An 18,269-nucleotide genomic window follows, 5' to 3' on the forward strand; every position below is an offset into this window, starting at 1 on the left:
AATGATGAAATTGGATCTTGATCAATACAATTATTTTTATTGAGATCCTCTGCTGGCACTTGTATGCCAATCAGTCAAAATCATTTAGTGGTTGCAACTTGTGTTCTTACTGAAATCTTCAGTGCAGATATGAACTTAGTCACCAGCACCTTCTACTTTGTTTCTCTGCACAGCAGTTTTAAACCAACCTCACTACAGCAGCAACAAGCTACTACACTTAAATTTCATGCCTTATTTTTATTCAAGCATTCTTTAAGTACAGAAAAAACCCTAAAATAATGGGGATGTAAATTTATTAGAGTATTTCCAATACCTTTTCTGAATTTCTAGGTGGAAAGAGAAATGACAGTATAAACCATTCTTTCAGCAGATGGTGAGGTAGTATATAAGCCAAGATCCTCTTCAATGGTTTAGAACTGTTACCCGATACATCAGCTTCAAAAGCATATCATAACTCAACTCTGAAACACGTTCATTAGGAAATGATTTTAAATCATGCACGCTTCACCCCCTGCCAAATTTGTTCTAGTAAACAAACATTAGAGAGGGGATCAAAACCACCTTCCACTAGGCACCTATCTTGAAACCATTGTCAGGGGCTTGGTTCCTCATCTTAACATTTTTTTTCCATTTAAATAATAATGATAATTTTAAAAATTCTCCTCTGAATCTGTATTACATCAGTGTTTACATTCCTTTGATTGACTGAAAACCTATTTAGGTTTATTGACATTCTGACCTCTCACATAAAATAAGTATTTTCCCATCTAGACCAAAATGAATAAAATAATCATCTATTTCTCAAAAATTGAGGCATTCTCACAACAGTTATGCCACAGCTGTTTATTGAAGTCTTCATTATGGTTTGGCTTATACTTGGGAGTAACAAAGATGACTAATGCATCAAATGCGTTGCAGTTATGACTACTTTAATAGGTATTATAAATATATATTGAAGATGCTATGCAGAAGACACAATGTCAGACAGGACACTTGCTACTTGGTGAAAAGCACTGTCTACACATTTTTCATCAACAGAATCATTTAATACTCAGCTTTGCTTGAAACTTGCTTTTTATTTTCAAAAGACAAAGTTAATTTCAGTTATAAGTTTTTAAAAATTAAGTCGCAGAAGTGCCCCAGTTTTTAATAAACCGATGTTTCCAATTAATTTAGAAAACATTTTGATTACTTTCTTACTTAAGAATAGTGCATAGTTCTGAAATTAGAAAAGAAAGAAATAGTGTTTGTACAGGAGTGCAAAGAGGCAAAGGGCTTTTAACCAGCTCCTAAGGCTTATTTTATTTATTACAATCAAACATCAATTATAGGAATCGTTTTATTTTGGTAGTTACTATTTAAATATTTGGAAATGTTGCAGTCTCATCATGCCATCTCAATAGGAAAAGTACTTCCCAACTACCAACTAGCAAGTGTAATTTTTTCAGACACTAACTATAGTCTAGGTCTATAGTGCCACAGGAGCCCCAGACTTTTGTGCTTGATTTTTACTATTTTTTAAAGAACTCAAACTCATTTAAAAAGTCTACTATCTGAATAAATTAATTTCAGCTATTATTAGGTAACTGCCAGGCATCACTCATCAGAATAGAAACTTCTCATACAGAATTAAAAGATTAATCAGAGTTTAAAAGCAGAATACAAAATATTTTAGAGAAGTTACAACCCAAATAGTATTAAAATGGATTAATACAGAAGCAATGAAAGAAAGATAAACAAGTGGCCAATTTATAGTCAAAGTTAATTCCACCTAAAAGGAATCTGAACATCTTAGCTATGTGGAAAGGCTGAGAGAGCTGGGACTGTTTAGCCTAGAGAAGAAAAGGCTCAGGGTCAGGAGGGGTGGAGGGGAATCTTGTTGATGTATATAAATACCTGAAGGGAGGGTGCAAAGGCGGCAGAGCTAGATTCTTTTCAGTGGTGCCCACTGACAGGATGAGAAGCAACAGGCACAAAGTGAAAAACAGGAGGGTCCCTCTGTACATCACAAAACACTTCTTTTTTTAATTTTTACTGTGAGGGTGACCAAGCACTGGCACAGGCTGCCCAGGGAGGCTGTGGAGTCTCCATCCTTGGAGATACTCAGAAGCAGTCTGGACACGGTGCTGGTCAACCTGCTCTAAGTGGCTGGCCCTGCTTGAGCAGTGGTGTTGGACCTGATGACCTGCAAAGCTCCCTTCCAACCTCAACTGTTCTGGGAATTATTAATTACTTTCATGAAAAGCTAAGAAAAGAAATACACACAGAAAAATGACAGATCAAATAATTAGGAAGCAGTGTTAACCATGGTATTTTTATGACTACATCAATTAATGACTTAAATCAGCAAATAACTATTATTTTTGTTTGAATTGCATTGCTAAGTTTTAAAGGGGGAAAAAAATCTCAATTTAATATAAGTAAATGATTATAAAATGCATTCTTAAGTTCTAGAGGCTATTTTACAGGAATAATTCCACTGTAAGTCAAACACCTGGAGAATGGAAAGAACACAGCCAACTACATTTTCAGTTCAATTAAAAGAGGTAACTGGGATGCACTAAGAATTTCCACACCATGATGCTTCACAGTATTTCAAGGTCTACACACAGGGATCCATATACAGAATTCAGAAAAGAAGTTTTAATTATTTTTGAAGCCACCCAGTGCTTTAAACCAAAACAACAGAAGACCTGCCAAAACCTCTAATGTCACTGAAGAGCTGTTCACATTACGAAGATGGGAAGCAGCATTCGTATTACCAAAATGGGAAGCAGAAGAGTACTGCTTTCCAAATCTGATACACATGTGGAGTGATTGGTTTTTAGCAATACTGACTGGTAAACATGTACAACTTTAACCAGCCTAGATGTATTTTACCTAGGACGAGTTTTACTTGAACAAATTATCAGCATAAATTTTTATGCTTGTCTACAATCCCACTTAACTATGTCAAAAGTGAAACTGAAAGTTGAAGCAGGTCTTTGAACTTCATCAACACCTTGCTCCTTGTTCTATTATTACCAAACAAGGTGGGCAATAAGGATGTAACTAGAAAACTGTAAATTAGCATGTCTAAACTGTACTTTGTAAAAATCCCTGTTTCTCTCAGGTATAAGTGTCAATAGTGACATTTGCTTTGCACCTTCTCATGAATTTAAAATAAAATTTATTTTTTATCTTACTAACTCAGAGCACATTGAGGAATGAGTTTCAAAAAACCCACAATACTACTTAACAAACAATGGTATTAGGATAGTTTTTGTAACAGTATTTTTGTGAAACATTTAAGCAAAACAAAAGAAACCGTCCCCCAGCTTCCCCCCTGCCACACACTGTACAAATTAAAAAGGTTTAGATAATGCCCAATTTCCAATATAGGTCATATCACTTAAGAATAAGGTAAAGAATTTACTTAGTCCTGAATAAGAGGAAGTTTTTAGTCCACTCTATGTTTCCTGGTTAATTTTTTACTCAATAAAATAGAGATTTTCTCATTTCTTCTTACAAGTAAAAAGTGTGTCACATACCTGTTGTGTGTTTCTTTGTGACTGTAAACTGGACTGCAGCCTTCTCAACAGAGGAACACCATTCCTAGACAGTCTTTTAAGCAACCAGTAACTGTGCACGCGTTCAACAAACTGCTTCTTCCGCTGAATGGCCACCTGATTCATAATCTTATTTAATCTACAATATGGAAAAACTGATATTGTATTTTTCACAGCAAAGCATAAAACAAATTTGTTTATGGAAGTTAAATATCATATACGTATGAATGTATAACATAACAACAGCAGTCATCACCATATTACTAATTTCTTTCAATGACATCCCTTTCAGTACAATTACTTCTGAGCAGTAGATTACCACCAAATACCTCTGCTTGACACTGTAGTTTCTACCAAATATGTTAAGATGCTTTATAAAGCTAAAGGGTATCAATTTTTTCATGATCATTATCTCAAGAGCAATCCCAGATTAGGGCTGAGAATAAAGCTTTATGTGCATTTCAGAATTATTTTCCTATTGAAAATAATGTCAGAAATAAAGCTGTAAATCCCTACAGAAGTTTTCAGATCATTTGTTGCTGTCTTCACACAGAATTAGTGTTTATTTTAAAGACAATACTTCTTCAAACTTTTTACATAAAAACATGCAACAAAAGACTTGTATTACTCATCTACTAATATTAATTTTTTGGTAAATGAAGTGAGCAAAAATGTAAAACAGAAGAACACTTATGAATTTACCACACATATATGATGAAAATGTGCACACAGAAAAGATGCAAGAGAGGATGACACAAACAGTTAAGCAAAATATCCTGATTAATAAAACAGTATTTTCTCCAAAATTGTTTTTTAACAGATGCAAATACCGTTGGCATATACTGTTTACAAATACTCTACGAAAGTGCTACACGAACACGACATGAAACAACCTTGACTTGTAATTTAAATAATGACATGTTAAAACGTCCAAGTCTCACACACAACACTAACCTCTCAAAACTTACATTCAAAAAAAGTTTATCTGAAACAGATCTTCAACCCTCTGTGCCTACAGTATCTTGAAATCACAGCAAAAAAATTCCAAAAAAAAGTTAATGGTTATAGAATGAAAAGGTTTTGTCTTTGTATGATATTGCAGGGATTTGTCACTGGTGGCAGCCCTTTCAAAATTAACACAAGATGCCCCAAGGCACCAATCACTTGTATTGTTAGGGGGATTGTTCATTCATTTGGGGGCAGAGGTGAGGTGGAGAGAGAAAAAGAATTTCGCCGAGCTGGGCATAAAACAGAGTTACAGAAAGGATAATATCAATGATCAGAAATCTGTTAATTCTTCACTCAGTATATTACTACCCATAGCAAAAATTCTACAAAGGACAGTAGCAGGTTTATCAGAGATGCTCCAATAAAATAGGCAAAATAAAAGTCAAGAAATGTCTGATTTGTAGAGCACTACCACGAAGCCTTTAAATAAAAAACATGAATGTATACACATATTAGTATTTTTCTGCTTTTTCCCTTTTAATATTAGGAATAAAGCAGTTTCTCAGGTAAGCGATAGAAGAAAAGTAGTCAAATACCTAAACAAAACGTAAAGCTGTAAGTAAATGTTGTGTAAAATTATTTTTAAGAATAGTTGGGAAACATGAATGATATTTTTCAGACAGACATACCAGTGAGTCTACCCTGAGTTCACCAAAGGTCATCTATCCCCGGTTGTTTTTTCTGGGCTGCGTAGAAGTTAAGCTGCAGTATGTCCACTTAGTGCTACATTAACTGTAGCTACAGAGCTTTCAGTCATCAAAGGGTAAAGGCAGAGCAAACACAGGTTTTCTTCAAAATACAGTGCCAATGCATTCTTCGGTTGTTCAGTTACATTGTTTTTCAATTAATAACTAAGACAGTTCAGCATTGTTGAAAAATTTTAGCTTAACTTAAAGCTTAGAAAGTCTGCAGATGGCCTTAGGACCATCTTGTAAGTCTTTCACTGAAGGGCAGAGGCAGGCTCCACAAAGACTTACTCAATACAGAACAGACCTTGATGTGACCATAATAAACTTCAAACACAAAAGAAATACAATTAATTATAGAATGCAATAAAAATCAAATAATTACTTTCACATCTCTCTCTTGGAAACAGCAAAACCTACCGAACCAAGTCAAAAAAAGCACAGCCAAATATATACCTATTTGGAAAGATCAAAGAATCATAACTTAACATGAAGAAAGGTGCCCTGGCTTCATGCCCATCAGATGTGGCAAGACTAAGCAAACACCTTTAATTACAGCTTTAAGTACATTTGCCCATTCATAAAACGAACCATTCTATTAACAGGTAATTGTAATAGTAACGTGCTAGAATAAGCTTAGGAAAGATGTTCACAGAAGATATTCTCCAACTTTCAAATTACAAATAAACAGAAGGTAATTTGGAGTGCAGAAATGTCCTGGTTTTGGCTGGGATAAAGTTAATTTTCCTTCTAGTAGCTGGAATAGTGTTATGTCTTGGATTTAGCATGAGAAGAATGTTGATGACACACTGATGTTTTCAGTTGTTGCTCAGTAGTGTTTAGACTAAAGTCAAGGATTTTTCAGCTTCTCAAGCCCAGCGAGCAAGAAGGCTGGAGGGGCACAAGAAGTTGGCACAGGACACAGCCAGGGCAGCTGACCCGAACTGGCCAACGGGGTATTCCACACCATGTGTTGTCATGCCCAGTCTATAAACTGGGGGCAGTTGGCATGGAGGGGATCACTGCTTGGGAACTAACTGGGCACTAGTACACGAGTGGTGAGCAATTGCATCGTGCATCACTTGTTTTGTATATTCCAATTCTTTTATTATTATTATTGACATTTGATTATTGTTATTATCATTATTAGTTTCTTCCTTTTTGCTCTATTAAACTGTTCTTATCTCAACCCACAAGTTTTCTCCACCCCCCACACCCCGCCCCCCGCAACTCTCTCCTCCATCCCACTGTTTGGGGGGGGTGGGGGGGTGAGTGAGCGGCTGCGTGGTGCTTAGTTGCTGGCTGGGGTTAAACCATGACAAGAAACTACCTAACAAGGGGTAGGAATCGACTCCTCTCTGCCTTCCCTCTAAATAAAACCAAACAAATACTGGCTGTTCATATTTCATTTAGACACCAGACTTCAGTAGCAGCAATATACCACCAAACACCCTTAATTTCTCAAAATACAGAGGTCAGAGGCTCTTCACATGGCAAATATCTACAGAGCCTCTACACTATGATCTTATTCATATTACGAGGATGTTACATCTGCTGTTACATCCTAAGAACCCACTAACTATAGCACAATTATTTGATCATATTTTGATCCCAGGTAGACTTTTACTGTCGGAAAAACTTCAAATTTTGACAGACAATACAACCATTTGGGAGAAACACGACACAATTAATCCACTGCTGTAGATCCCTAGAAGTAGCACAGACTGAGTATTAATTTTGAAGCTCCCATCCTGGATAGCACTACCATATTGGGCACGAGGTTTTCACTCACAAAGATGCATTTGGTTGCAGTGAAACTGAACACAAACATGAAATAAAGCACATAGGTATGCACCAGTTTTGAACAAGTTCCTTTCTGCTACCTGTGCTTGAACTAAATTTGTAAATGTTGAAACTAAATTTTCAAACCAGAATTTTGAATTTCTTTGAGGTCTGAAAGGAGTTTGCTGCACACTACACTTCCTTGTTTTCAACAGAGTGATGTATTTAAAAAAAATAATTGAAGAATAAAAAAAAAAGTACATACTTGAGGCAGATAAGGGAGAGCTGTTTGAAGACTTAATAGTTTTGCAATCCAGGATCTGACTTGCACAAGACAGGATTAACTGCTACACTACACTGACAAATCCCCCATGCAGAGGCAAGGCTTACAGAAGTTGGGTCACCTCCCAGAACTACACAAAACACCTCAAAGGCATTTTTTTTGCTCAGGTATCTGTCCACCCTAGAACTTTTTCCAAGTGTAAGAACATCAGGAAAGAACAGCTTTCAGTACTGTTTTATTTTCTAATGGCAAGTCAAGCATAGTAAGTACTGGGACAAAAAAAAAAAATCAGATATTCAGAATGCACATTAAACACAAGTGTATCAACTGACCCTTAGCTTTCTCTTCAGAAAAAACAGACAAAACTCATTGCAATGAGCAATCTCATTACTTAATAGTTTTTTATATCTCTGTTAAGATTACCAATTAAGTGCAAGACTACTATTGAAGACAGCTCACAAAGAAGAGAATGTAGAAACATACATCTGGAAGATACTACCAGAGTTATGGTCTCCCCTATCACAACTGACTTTAGACATGTCAGGAGAAAAAAAAAAAGCCACAACTATAGCACCTACAGAAAGCGGAAGATGAGAAATGTTCTTACTGTCCAGGTTTTGCATGGAACAGAGATTTGTTAAGACAAAATTCTGAAGGAACACCCTGAAATGGACCATGTTAAGGGCTAAACACTTTTCTCTCAAAACACTTATAACAATTAACAGAATTGAACAAAACCCAGAGCAGAACAGTTCTTAAGATTGTAACTTGCTACAGCCTGAACAACTGTTGTTTTTCCCTCATCAGTTATTTAAAATAAAGTACATTGAAAGAAGAATTTGAAAATTCTTAAAAAGATAGCTGTGTTCCCACGAAATTCAGGAGCTGCTGTTATATAACTAGTCCCATAAAAAAAGCTGATGACCACTGCAACCTTTTGACACCACTGGTCATACCCCCTTTTGTTTTTTCCTTTTTTTTGGGCTACATTCCAAGACTACACAGACATCAAAACATTCTTCAAAACTGTTTCATTTGTTGCCACTCATTTGGGCAACTGAGAAAACCAATACTACTACCCTTCCCCAGCTCGACTTGTATCCGACTGCAAAACACTGTGACATGCACTACAAACATGATACAGAGGCATCGTACAATCGCCTGCTTGTCTTTAAAAGGGACAGGTCCCTTTTCAACTGAACCTTTCAAATAGCACCTGTAGTTCCCAGCCTGAAACCATACTTCAGGCTGAAGTGTAAATTACAGCATTAAAAATACACTGCATTTACAAAAGCAACAGAAGAATGAGGAGAGAACACTGGCTTGTTTGAAAGGATAAGAGAGACTCAAATAATTTAAAATGAAAGTTAATATACAACAGCTTTGGTGAGAAACTGTAATCAGCTGCTCTACACTAACCCTCTCCTCACATGGAGACATTTGATGGATATCTATCCTGCAAAAGGTGATAATCTTTATGCACTGGTCAAAGCATTCAGAGAAACCTGAGTGTTACTCAGTCCTGCGTTTCCTCATCTTTTAGATAAATGCATAAAATATTTTTTGTCAACGTAAGAGATGTGCTCTTGTCATATTAACAACCTCACAGCTTCCTTCTTCCTACTCATGCCTGCCTTCCTCTCCCAGCTTCAGTTGTGAGTCACTGTGGCAACTACGGCAACTGGTTACAAGAAAAAGTGAAAACAATATTTTTGGTGACTATGTGGCAGTTTAACATAAGAAAGCCAATGAGAGATAATCAGCCACTTTTCTATTAATCATCACTAGCCGCCCCACAGACCATATATGCTTTTTAACCCCACAGATATCATTTTACTATTACAATATCTGAAGACTTCTATAGCATCTCCCCATTCTCAAGTTTTCAAAATACAAACTGGAGATAAAATTTCCTTAAGCAAGCATGTGATTTTGCCAGTATTACTACAGTAACTCAAGCAGAAGGAACTTAATATGAAAATTGGTAAGATTAAGTAATAAAAAATACCTACTGAAACCAATCACTTTTTAAACATGAACTAAACCTAGTATTTTAATTACTATACTTGTCTAGAGCCTCCAGGTTCATAGATTTGTTATTTTGCATCTTCCTTTATCCAACATAGCTGTATTAAAGGTACATGCAAAAGACTAGCAAAACTAAATTATACTCTGTAAAATTCTATTTAGTACCACTAAAATACCACTTTCTCTTGACCTACAGCAATACCAATAAACAATCAAATGATGTTCCACTTTACTGGGTGAACAAAATACCCCTATTTTCCAACTCAAAGATGGCAGATATGTTTGTCAGATCAAAACATAAAAAAATCTAAATTGAACAAGCTGTAACAAAGTAAACCGAGTTTCAAGAACATTTGAATTTTGAAGCCTTGCTTAGCAAAGTTTCACTGAGTATACCCAGACTCATAAAAAAGCAGGAAAGACACAAAAATTACTTACAAACAATTATAGTAATTCCAATTACACTAACTGGAAGAGAATTAGCAGAAAAACAGAATAAAAAACTATGGAAGTGTCTATTTTGGGAAGTGGAAGTAATTCTGGGGCCTTGCCAACTCGCCCTCCTAGCCCCGTACCCATAAACTTCAGCTTCTGAAGATGAGAAAGCCTGCTTGGACAGATCAAGCCCTACTCTTACCACAGAGAACCTTTGGCAGCAGCTGCTTATCAAACAGCGTTTGTAAAACTTGCCTTTTAATATACCTTTTTTTTTTTTTTAAACAGTGGAGAGAGACAGTTTTGTTGCTGTCTCTGTACGTTATCCCCTCCCTCAATAAAAAATTCAACTTACTATATGATTTCTTAACTACCCCCCCAAATCAGCTTTAAAGACAACAAAGGTAGAAGAATAAGTACATAGAAATTGGAGTCCATTTGCCTGTCTTTATTTGCTTTTGAAAAAGAATAAGGATAAGGTTTCTTTTGTAACTCGCCAAAGTCAGTTACGTACCCAAGATGGTACATACCAAATCCTGAAAAGACTGACAATGATTTAATTTAAACTTCTGTGCAACAAGTCTGCAGAATCCCCATGTGACAAAGACACACTTTCCTAATTATAACTACTTTCCAGATTTTGTACTGAAGATTTGACAAAACACTTCCCTCACTAGTCTAACAGTGTTTAATCACATTCACAGTTATTCCTTTTCGTCTGTATGTTTTAAAATTCTAGCTATTGAATTTGCCTTTCTTTGCTAGGTTGAGAGTCCAACATAGAACCATAGTGTCATTTAGGTTGGAAAAGACCTTTAAGATCATCAAGTCCAACCGCAAACCTAGCACTTTAACTACTGATACCTTTTCTGAAACCTGGAAGTCTCTCCAGGTTCCTATTCTTTATTCTATATTTACCGGTATTTAAATAGTATTTGGACTCAACATGTAGAAACGCTTTTTCTTGCTTCACATGACTCTGAAACCAGGCATCTATTTTTCTACTTGAGCAAACAGCTCTTAAGACAGGAAAGTAGCATTGAAGTTCAGAGTTAAGAAATTGCTATGTTATTTCAGTCAATTCTCCATTAGTTACAACGGGTTACTTTGTTCCTATTCTAACAATTTTGTTTGTGGTCTTCCAAACCTTTGGATAAGGAAAAAAACAAGACAATTAAAAAAGCCCCCATCCTGTCACACTGAAAAACGTCCTTAGTCTTCTCAGAAAAATCACGTGCATAGATTTACTTCTGCCACTTCCTATACGTAATACTGAGTCAAGACTTTTCCTTAAAATCACTCAAAATATTTTTCTGTGCTTCTTTTTTTTGTAGTAGTTATAACCATACCACACATGATTTTGAAATCTAATCTCAAAAGGCTAAATTCACATGAGCAGGAGATAAAGTATTAATAAAAAATGGCCTTTTTATCCGTAATAAAAGAAATCTCAGTATTTATCTACTAAATTTTGTGCACTCTTTAACTTGACCACTGAATAAAAAACTTCCAGGAGATGGTTCTTCAGACAATGCATTCTGAAAATCATGTTTTTATATGGCACTTACAGGACACCACACCCTCTAACTGCCACCAAAAAAATCTAATGAAAGTTCACATAACTGGTGAAACTCAGAAGTACTGAAAAATAAAAACACAGTAATTTTTATCTTCATAACTGCAGTATCACATATAAAATAATTGTGGACCGAAACCTGTAGAGAATGCAGAAAATACTAATTATGCACCCTACAGAAATGTCTAATGTATTAAATTCTGTTTTAAGCTTCTTTGCCCTGTACATGCAAAATAAACAGAGAAGAAAAAAAGAAAATTGTATGTACAACATATTCCTATATCCATTTTGTAAAAAGGGCATAATTAAGTATGAGACAACACTTCTATCCTCTGGATTTTTTTGGGGGAGAATCACCCCTCGGATATCAATCAACATGTGGCTTCTAATATCAGATATACAAGTTTCTTCTCCATTATTTTTACTCAAAATTGAGACCCAATTTTATGACTTAATAAGTCACACTCTCTCAAACACATTAATTAATTCTTATTTAATAAGCCAACCAGAGTCCAGACAAACTAGCTTGAAAATAAAGCTCTAAAGTTCCCTTTTTCATTATTTTTTAAATGCCACTGAGGCAAAACTAGTGAACACAATAGTAGCTCTTTTCTTGATGTAGGCAAAATTATTTTTTTATTTAAGCAAAGATGTCTGGATGACATGAGCAGTAGTTTCCACATGTATCAGAAAGGTTGTGAAGTCGATCAATCTTACAAGAAACATCAGTGGATGACTGCTAGCATCCCCTTCCACTTTACCTATATGATTCCATCATCTAATTATAGGTACAGCCATAAGGCATACCTACAGTATGCTCTCCTGTAATTAAAATAAGGATTTCCACATGATTTTGTGAAAGTACACATACATGTATATTCAAGTATAAAAAGCTAACAGACATTAGTCTGGATTTATTCAGCTTTCAATTTTTTTACAACACTGGGCCTAGTAGTTTTTTCCAATGGCTTTTTTATGCTGAATTTTAAGCAGCATTTCTTATTCTTTTCCCCCACCTAAAAACTTCCTGAAGGTATTAAAAAAAAAAACAAAACCAAAACAGTACCCTAAAAAAAATTAAAACAAATTCCCCAAAGAAACCCACAAGCCACATGTATGATAAAGAAGCATCATCTCTGAATGCAGACTAACAGTGTCTCAAAGGCCTTGTAAATGTTCCTTTCCACTTACAGTGTATTTCATCACTTTCTGTTCATTTATTTTTCTGGTCCATACTTTATTTTAGAGACAACCAAGATTCCTGTGTTGAGATAACAAGACTACATTTAATTATTTGGTAAGAAAGTTCACGATAGTTCAGTTGGATAAATCATAAACCAAAAGGAAATACTGGGTTCTGCCTTGAGACATGTAATAACAGAAATCCAGTTTTACCAGCAGGAGCAATATGCTTCTAACAAAAGCAAAGGTCAACACAGAAAAATCAGCTAATGTGCAGCACATAAATGCTGATTTCTAAAGACAGCTGAAAGTATTTTTTTAAGAGTCTCAGCAATTTTTGCTCTCAGTTATCTGCCCACTAACTTACCTACTTTCATAAGGATCTTTTAATTCTCTTTCAATAACATGATGCAACACAACTGATGCATACAACATGGAAAACAAGTGTAACACCTTGTTCCTATGTATTATGAAAGTGGGGCTTCTTTGCTTATTTTTTGCTCTCTGTACAAGTATTATATTTCAAATGCTTTCTTAATTTCAGACACTACAAACATACCATGTAAAATCCAAAACTAAATATAAAAGCAAATATTTATATACTTTAAAATATCTGCTTCCACTTAATAGAGCAATACTTGCATGAACTGTATTTTAATAAAGCACATCATATCCCAGTGTATGTTTTGAAACTACTGAAGATTAAATATTTTATATCACATTCAATTTCACCGCAAGTACATAGCCACAATATCCTAGTTTCACAACATTTTTAAAGAACATGGATATTGACACTGGCTTTGCTTTTCATCAAGTAAACACATTTTAAATGCCTCTTTTGACACACAAGATCAAGAGACTACACCAAAATGATGTTATTTGAACTGAAGAATTAAGCATTCAAAAATAAGAGAAACCAGAGAGTTTTCATAACTAACACTGCAATTCTTCCCCTTTGTGTATCCATCCTATTCATTGGATAAGGCAGCTGTTATAAAGCACAAGGATGAGCAGCAACAAGATAAAAAAAAAAAATCCACAAGAAATGGAGCAGAGCCAGTACAAGATAACTAACAGACAAGAAGCTAGATTTAGATTGTCAAGTCAGCCCTTCAAGTTAGGATTTCCCAACTTGGAAATTCTGGACCTGAAATCTAAATAAAATACTTCTAGTATTTTATTGGGGGGGGGGGGGGGGGGGGGGGAAGGGGGGGAAGAATCATTTATCTACTAGGCAAAATTCAACTATCACACAACATCAGTGGTATATGAATACTGCAAGGACAAATTTGCCACTCTCTTCAGACAAACTGGCTGCTGGCAGCGGGAGGCCGCTTTTCAGACTACCATTTGCCAACAGGTGCAGGTACTGTCTGTCCCTCCAATACAGACGTGTAGTTTGAGGGAGCGTCCTTCCCCACTTGCCCCCTCATTAACACAGCTGCTCTGACACTTCCCAGAAACATGTGACTTTTAGACCAAGTTCATTTCTGCCTTTTCAAAAAAAAAAAAAGAAAAAAAAAGCTGATGAATGCAAGCAGTACAATGTAAGCAACTATCTTCAACAGTTTTATATTTCAAGAAAAATTCAATGGAATTTCCTAGTAAAGAGGTAACACGCTTCTGTAGCCAGAAGGCCTGATGCAAAACATATATGCATAAGAGGTTCCCCAGTGGTCCCATGTATTATTCCAAGTGCTAAGCAGGTTACTAAGAAGGCAGCACTGGCAGCACCAAAAACGGAAGTCACCTTAAGGCTCTAACATGACCTACTGCACCTCTGGAAGTGGATACTTAGGTATAGACTTTCTAAAATACCTAGGCAACAGGATAGATAGATACCCAGCTTAAAAAAAAAATTAAAAAAAGAAAAGGCAGGGGAAGCAAGCATTTATCTCCTATCATCAATGGTTAAAAACTTCTGATCCTAGACTCTTAATCTGTAGTTCACGGATGATAGTCTGAGAGGCCATATAATGAGATTACAAATGACCAACAGAATGACACTATGTAATTTAACAGCAAAAATCTTAAGAGTATAACAATTGTGTAAGAAATTCTGGTAACTGAGAAGTGTACAGCTCTCAAAATAGTTCAAAGCAGTAGTGTAGAAACCTGACCTACAGATAAGCCGATACAGAAATTCATGAGGTACAGAAAGTCATGTAGAAATTATGAAGTATGTTGTTCTACACCAGTCTTTTTAACATATCCTGAACATTTAGATGTTTCTGAAAACAGAACTGTTACAAATGGTGTTATTAAAATGCCCAGTCTTTATTTGTATACACTCACTATCCAGGTAAGGAAACAGCATACAAATCTTCCACCTTAAACTAAACGTAAATAGCAAGGGGGTTTTCCTTGAGCTTCAGCAGGTGTGCTCAGGGGCTGCATCCACCAAGTATTTACCTCCTCACTATCATCTTCATATTTCTATACTTCTCCAGCTACCAGCTCTAAAGAACCAAATACATGCCAAGGAGACATATAGTTTAGTTGTTAATCATTAAGAAAGTAAACCAGACATCTCCATGTGTGCCTCAGTTTCCAGAGATGTTGAAAACATGTTCGTTTCAAATTCTTTAGGAAAAAAGCACTAGTGGTTAAACAACAAGCATGTATGTTTCTTCTCTGGTAATTTAAATAGCTTCATTACTCTTCCTCGAGATGTCTGGAAAGGCAAATCATGTTTCAGCTCCAAGGGAAAAAAAGTGCATTAAAAAACAGATTAGAGAAAAGTGATCATTTAAATGAAGACTGCTGCGAAATGATCCACATCATTCGTTATTAATTCATGGGTATGTATTTGACTCTTACACACACAAAAGTTTTTCTAAAGGAAAAAAAAGAATAGCAAAAGAAAATTAGACAACCAAGATTTGGGTCTGCAGCATAACCAGTTTTCCTTTCAATATGCTCTTTCTGTTTTGCTTTTAGTTCAGGTATCAGTTTTCTAGGACTAAGCACATTCACACTATGAAGTACTTAAGCAAGAGTCTCTTTCAGCTGAAGACACATAATTTATAATAAAGCTTAACTTTAAAATAGTTTTAAACTGCACTCATTTTTTACACTTCTGACATAGAATATAGGAACTATACTTGTGTCCAGTAACATGAAACCAAGCATAATCAGAAGAAAGCTGAATCTCTTTGCAGTCTTGAAAAGAAATTTAGTTGTTATTAAAAAAAAGAAAAAAAAAGAAAAAAAAGAAAAAAAAGTCTTTATATTTCTGATCCTGGCATCTAATAACATTGTTAAAAAAAAAAATCTGATGATAATATCCTTTTAGGGTCTGGCTTTTATGAAAGTTACCAATGGAAAGAATTGCCAGAATTACAACTGAGAACTTACATTCTAATCCTCAACTCTCACTTAAAGTTCTTTTTTTACTTTGCCTTAAAAATACAAAACAAAAACACACTACACCATCAATCAGAATTGTCCTAATTAAGACAAAGCCTAATTCTTTCATACAAATTCCTCCCTCCCATGGACAACAGTACATGTTTAAATAACAGTATTAGCTGCTTACTGTCAACTTAAGCTTTTCTGCAGGGCATCACTAAACAGAAATACCATTTTACCAAGCAAATCATAACAGAGAACAGCACAATTGATCTGATGTTTGTAAACACTACACAAGAGCTAAAGGCTGTTCGTCAAAGTCAGTCAATAAGTAGCTACTTGCATTAACAAAACTTACTATGGGAAAGGACTGCAGTCTGAAAACAAGTCCACCACCTGAGACTTAGGAGTCAGCTTTCAAAAAAGCATGGTTTATTTGTATTATTTTAAGAGCCCTCACTGTTTGAGCATTCAGAGTCCTGTCACAGTACAGCTAATGAACCTGCACATCAAAGTATGCCTGTTTTGAGAAAATTCCTAAACTACTGTTCTTAAATCAGCAGGACTTTAATTCAAGGGATAAACGAACGCATTGATGTTGTAAATGCTAGAAACAAAACCAATACACCATAAAGATAAACTTGGGTTTAGTCCCAATAGTCCAATTTTGCATTTCTCAGCCCAGTACGTTATGTCTCAAATGTTCAGCAAAGCCAAAACTATCTTTCTACCACAGAGCTTTCTGTCATTGCTCAAATCCCAGAAAAAAATTATTTCCACTGTTGAAATGCACAGCTCAGATGAACTGAAAGAAATCTGAAGAGATGCTACCGTTCTTTTGAATTAAGATATAGCTAATTGAAGTTCATGCTGAGTTTTTTAACTGCTGAAATAAAGATATTGAAAAATCTTTGTGTTGCTCCAATTCTATTACTTATGAAAACATCACTTGAAACATCCCTGCTTTCTGATGTACCACTTCACTAGCCTCACCAGAACTAGAGCCATCTGCCAGCCCCCCCAATCACCACTTAAAATACAAAACCATGGCATGTTAAATGCAAAGAGCAATTTCAGTTCTGTTGTTCATGCTTTATATTTGCACTCACGTAACAAAAGCTCCTGCAAGAACTGCAAAAGACAGACTAATATGAAAATCACCTTAAGCAGAACTTCTTACAAAGTATAAATTCGTAAGAAAAAACAAGACTAAAACTCTTTGTCATATGCATTAATTCATTTTTGTTCAAACATAAACGCTTAGTATTACTAAATTTACAGGACTGTGATGGGTTAACCCTGGCTGAACACCAGGTGCCCACCAAAGCCGTTCTATCACTCCCCCATCCTCAGCTGGATAGGGGAGAGAAAATATAACAAAAGGCTCACGGGTCGAGATAAGGACAGGAGAGATCATTCACTATTACCGTCACGGGCAAAACAGACTCAATTTGCAAAACATACTCAATTTATTACAAATCAACCAGAGCAAGGTAATGAGAAGTAAAATGAAATCTCAGAACATCTTCCCACCACCCCTCCGTTCTTCCCAGGCACAACTACCCTCCCGGATTTCACCACCAAGCCCCCCCAGCGGCACAGGGGGACAGGGATGGGGTTTATGGTCATCACACGTTATTTTCTGCCACTTCACCTCCTCAGGACGAGGGCTGATCACACTCTTCCCCTGCTCCAGCGTGGGGTCCCACCCACGGGAGACAGTCCTCCACGAACTCCTCCAACGTGGGCCATTCCCACGGGCTGCAGTTCTTCACGAACTGCTCCAGCATGGGTCCATTCCACGGTGTGCAGTCCTTCAGGAGCACACTGCTCCAGCGCGGGTCCCCCACGGGGTCACAAGTCCTGCCAGAAAGCCTGCTCCATGGGCTCCTCTCTCCACAGATCCGCAGGTCCTGCCAGGAGGCTGCTCCAGCGCGGGGTTCCCACGGGGTCACAGCCTCCTTCGGGAACCCACCTGCTCCGGCGTGGGGTCCTCCACGGGCTACAGGTGGATATCTGCTCCACCGTGGACCTCCCTGGACTGCAGGGGGACAGCCTGCCTCACCAGGGTCTTCACCACGGGCTGCAGGGGAATCTTCGCTCCGGCGCCTGGAGCATCTCCTCCCCCTCCTTCTTCACTGACCTTGGTGTCCGCAGGCTTGTTTCTCTTACATGTTCTCACTCCTCACTCCGGCGGCAGTTTCTCTCCGTCCCAACTTTTTTTCCTTCTTAAAAATGTTATCACAGAGGCGTTACCACTATCACTGATTGGCTCGGCCTTGGCCGGCGGCGGGTCCGTCTCAGAGCCGGCTAATATGGGCTCGCTCTCTCTCGAACACAGGGGAAGCTTCCAGCAGTTTCTTACAGAAGCCACCCCTGTAACCCCCCCC

General features: G+C 36.8%; 1 protein-coding gene across 8 annotated transcripts in view; it reads right to left on the reverse strand.

Moving 5' to 3' along the window:
* Positions 1 to 18,269, reverse strand: part of BRD1 (bromodomain containing 1) — a 78,848-nt gene that overhangs the window by 41,692 nt on the left and 18,887 nt on the right. For all 8 annotated transcript variants that reach the window (XM_049813598.1, XM_049813599.1, XM_049813597.1 and 5 more), the window contains one exon: positions 3,531 to 3,687. In XM_049813598.1, the coding sequence (XP_049669555.1) occupies positions 3,531 to 3,687 (157 nt within the window). The remainder of the gene's footprint in view (positions 1 to 3,530; positions 3,688 to 18,269) is intronic.

Source organism: Accipiter gentilis, chromosome 11, assembly GCF_929443795.1.
Source record: "Accipiter gentilis chromosome 11, bAccGen1.1, whole genome shotgun sequence".
NCBI classification, from domain to species: domain Eukaryota; kingdom Metazoa; phylum Chordata; class Aves; order Accipitriformes; family Accipitridae; genus Astur; species Astur gentilis.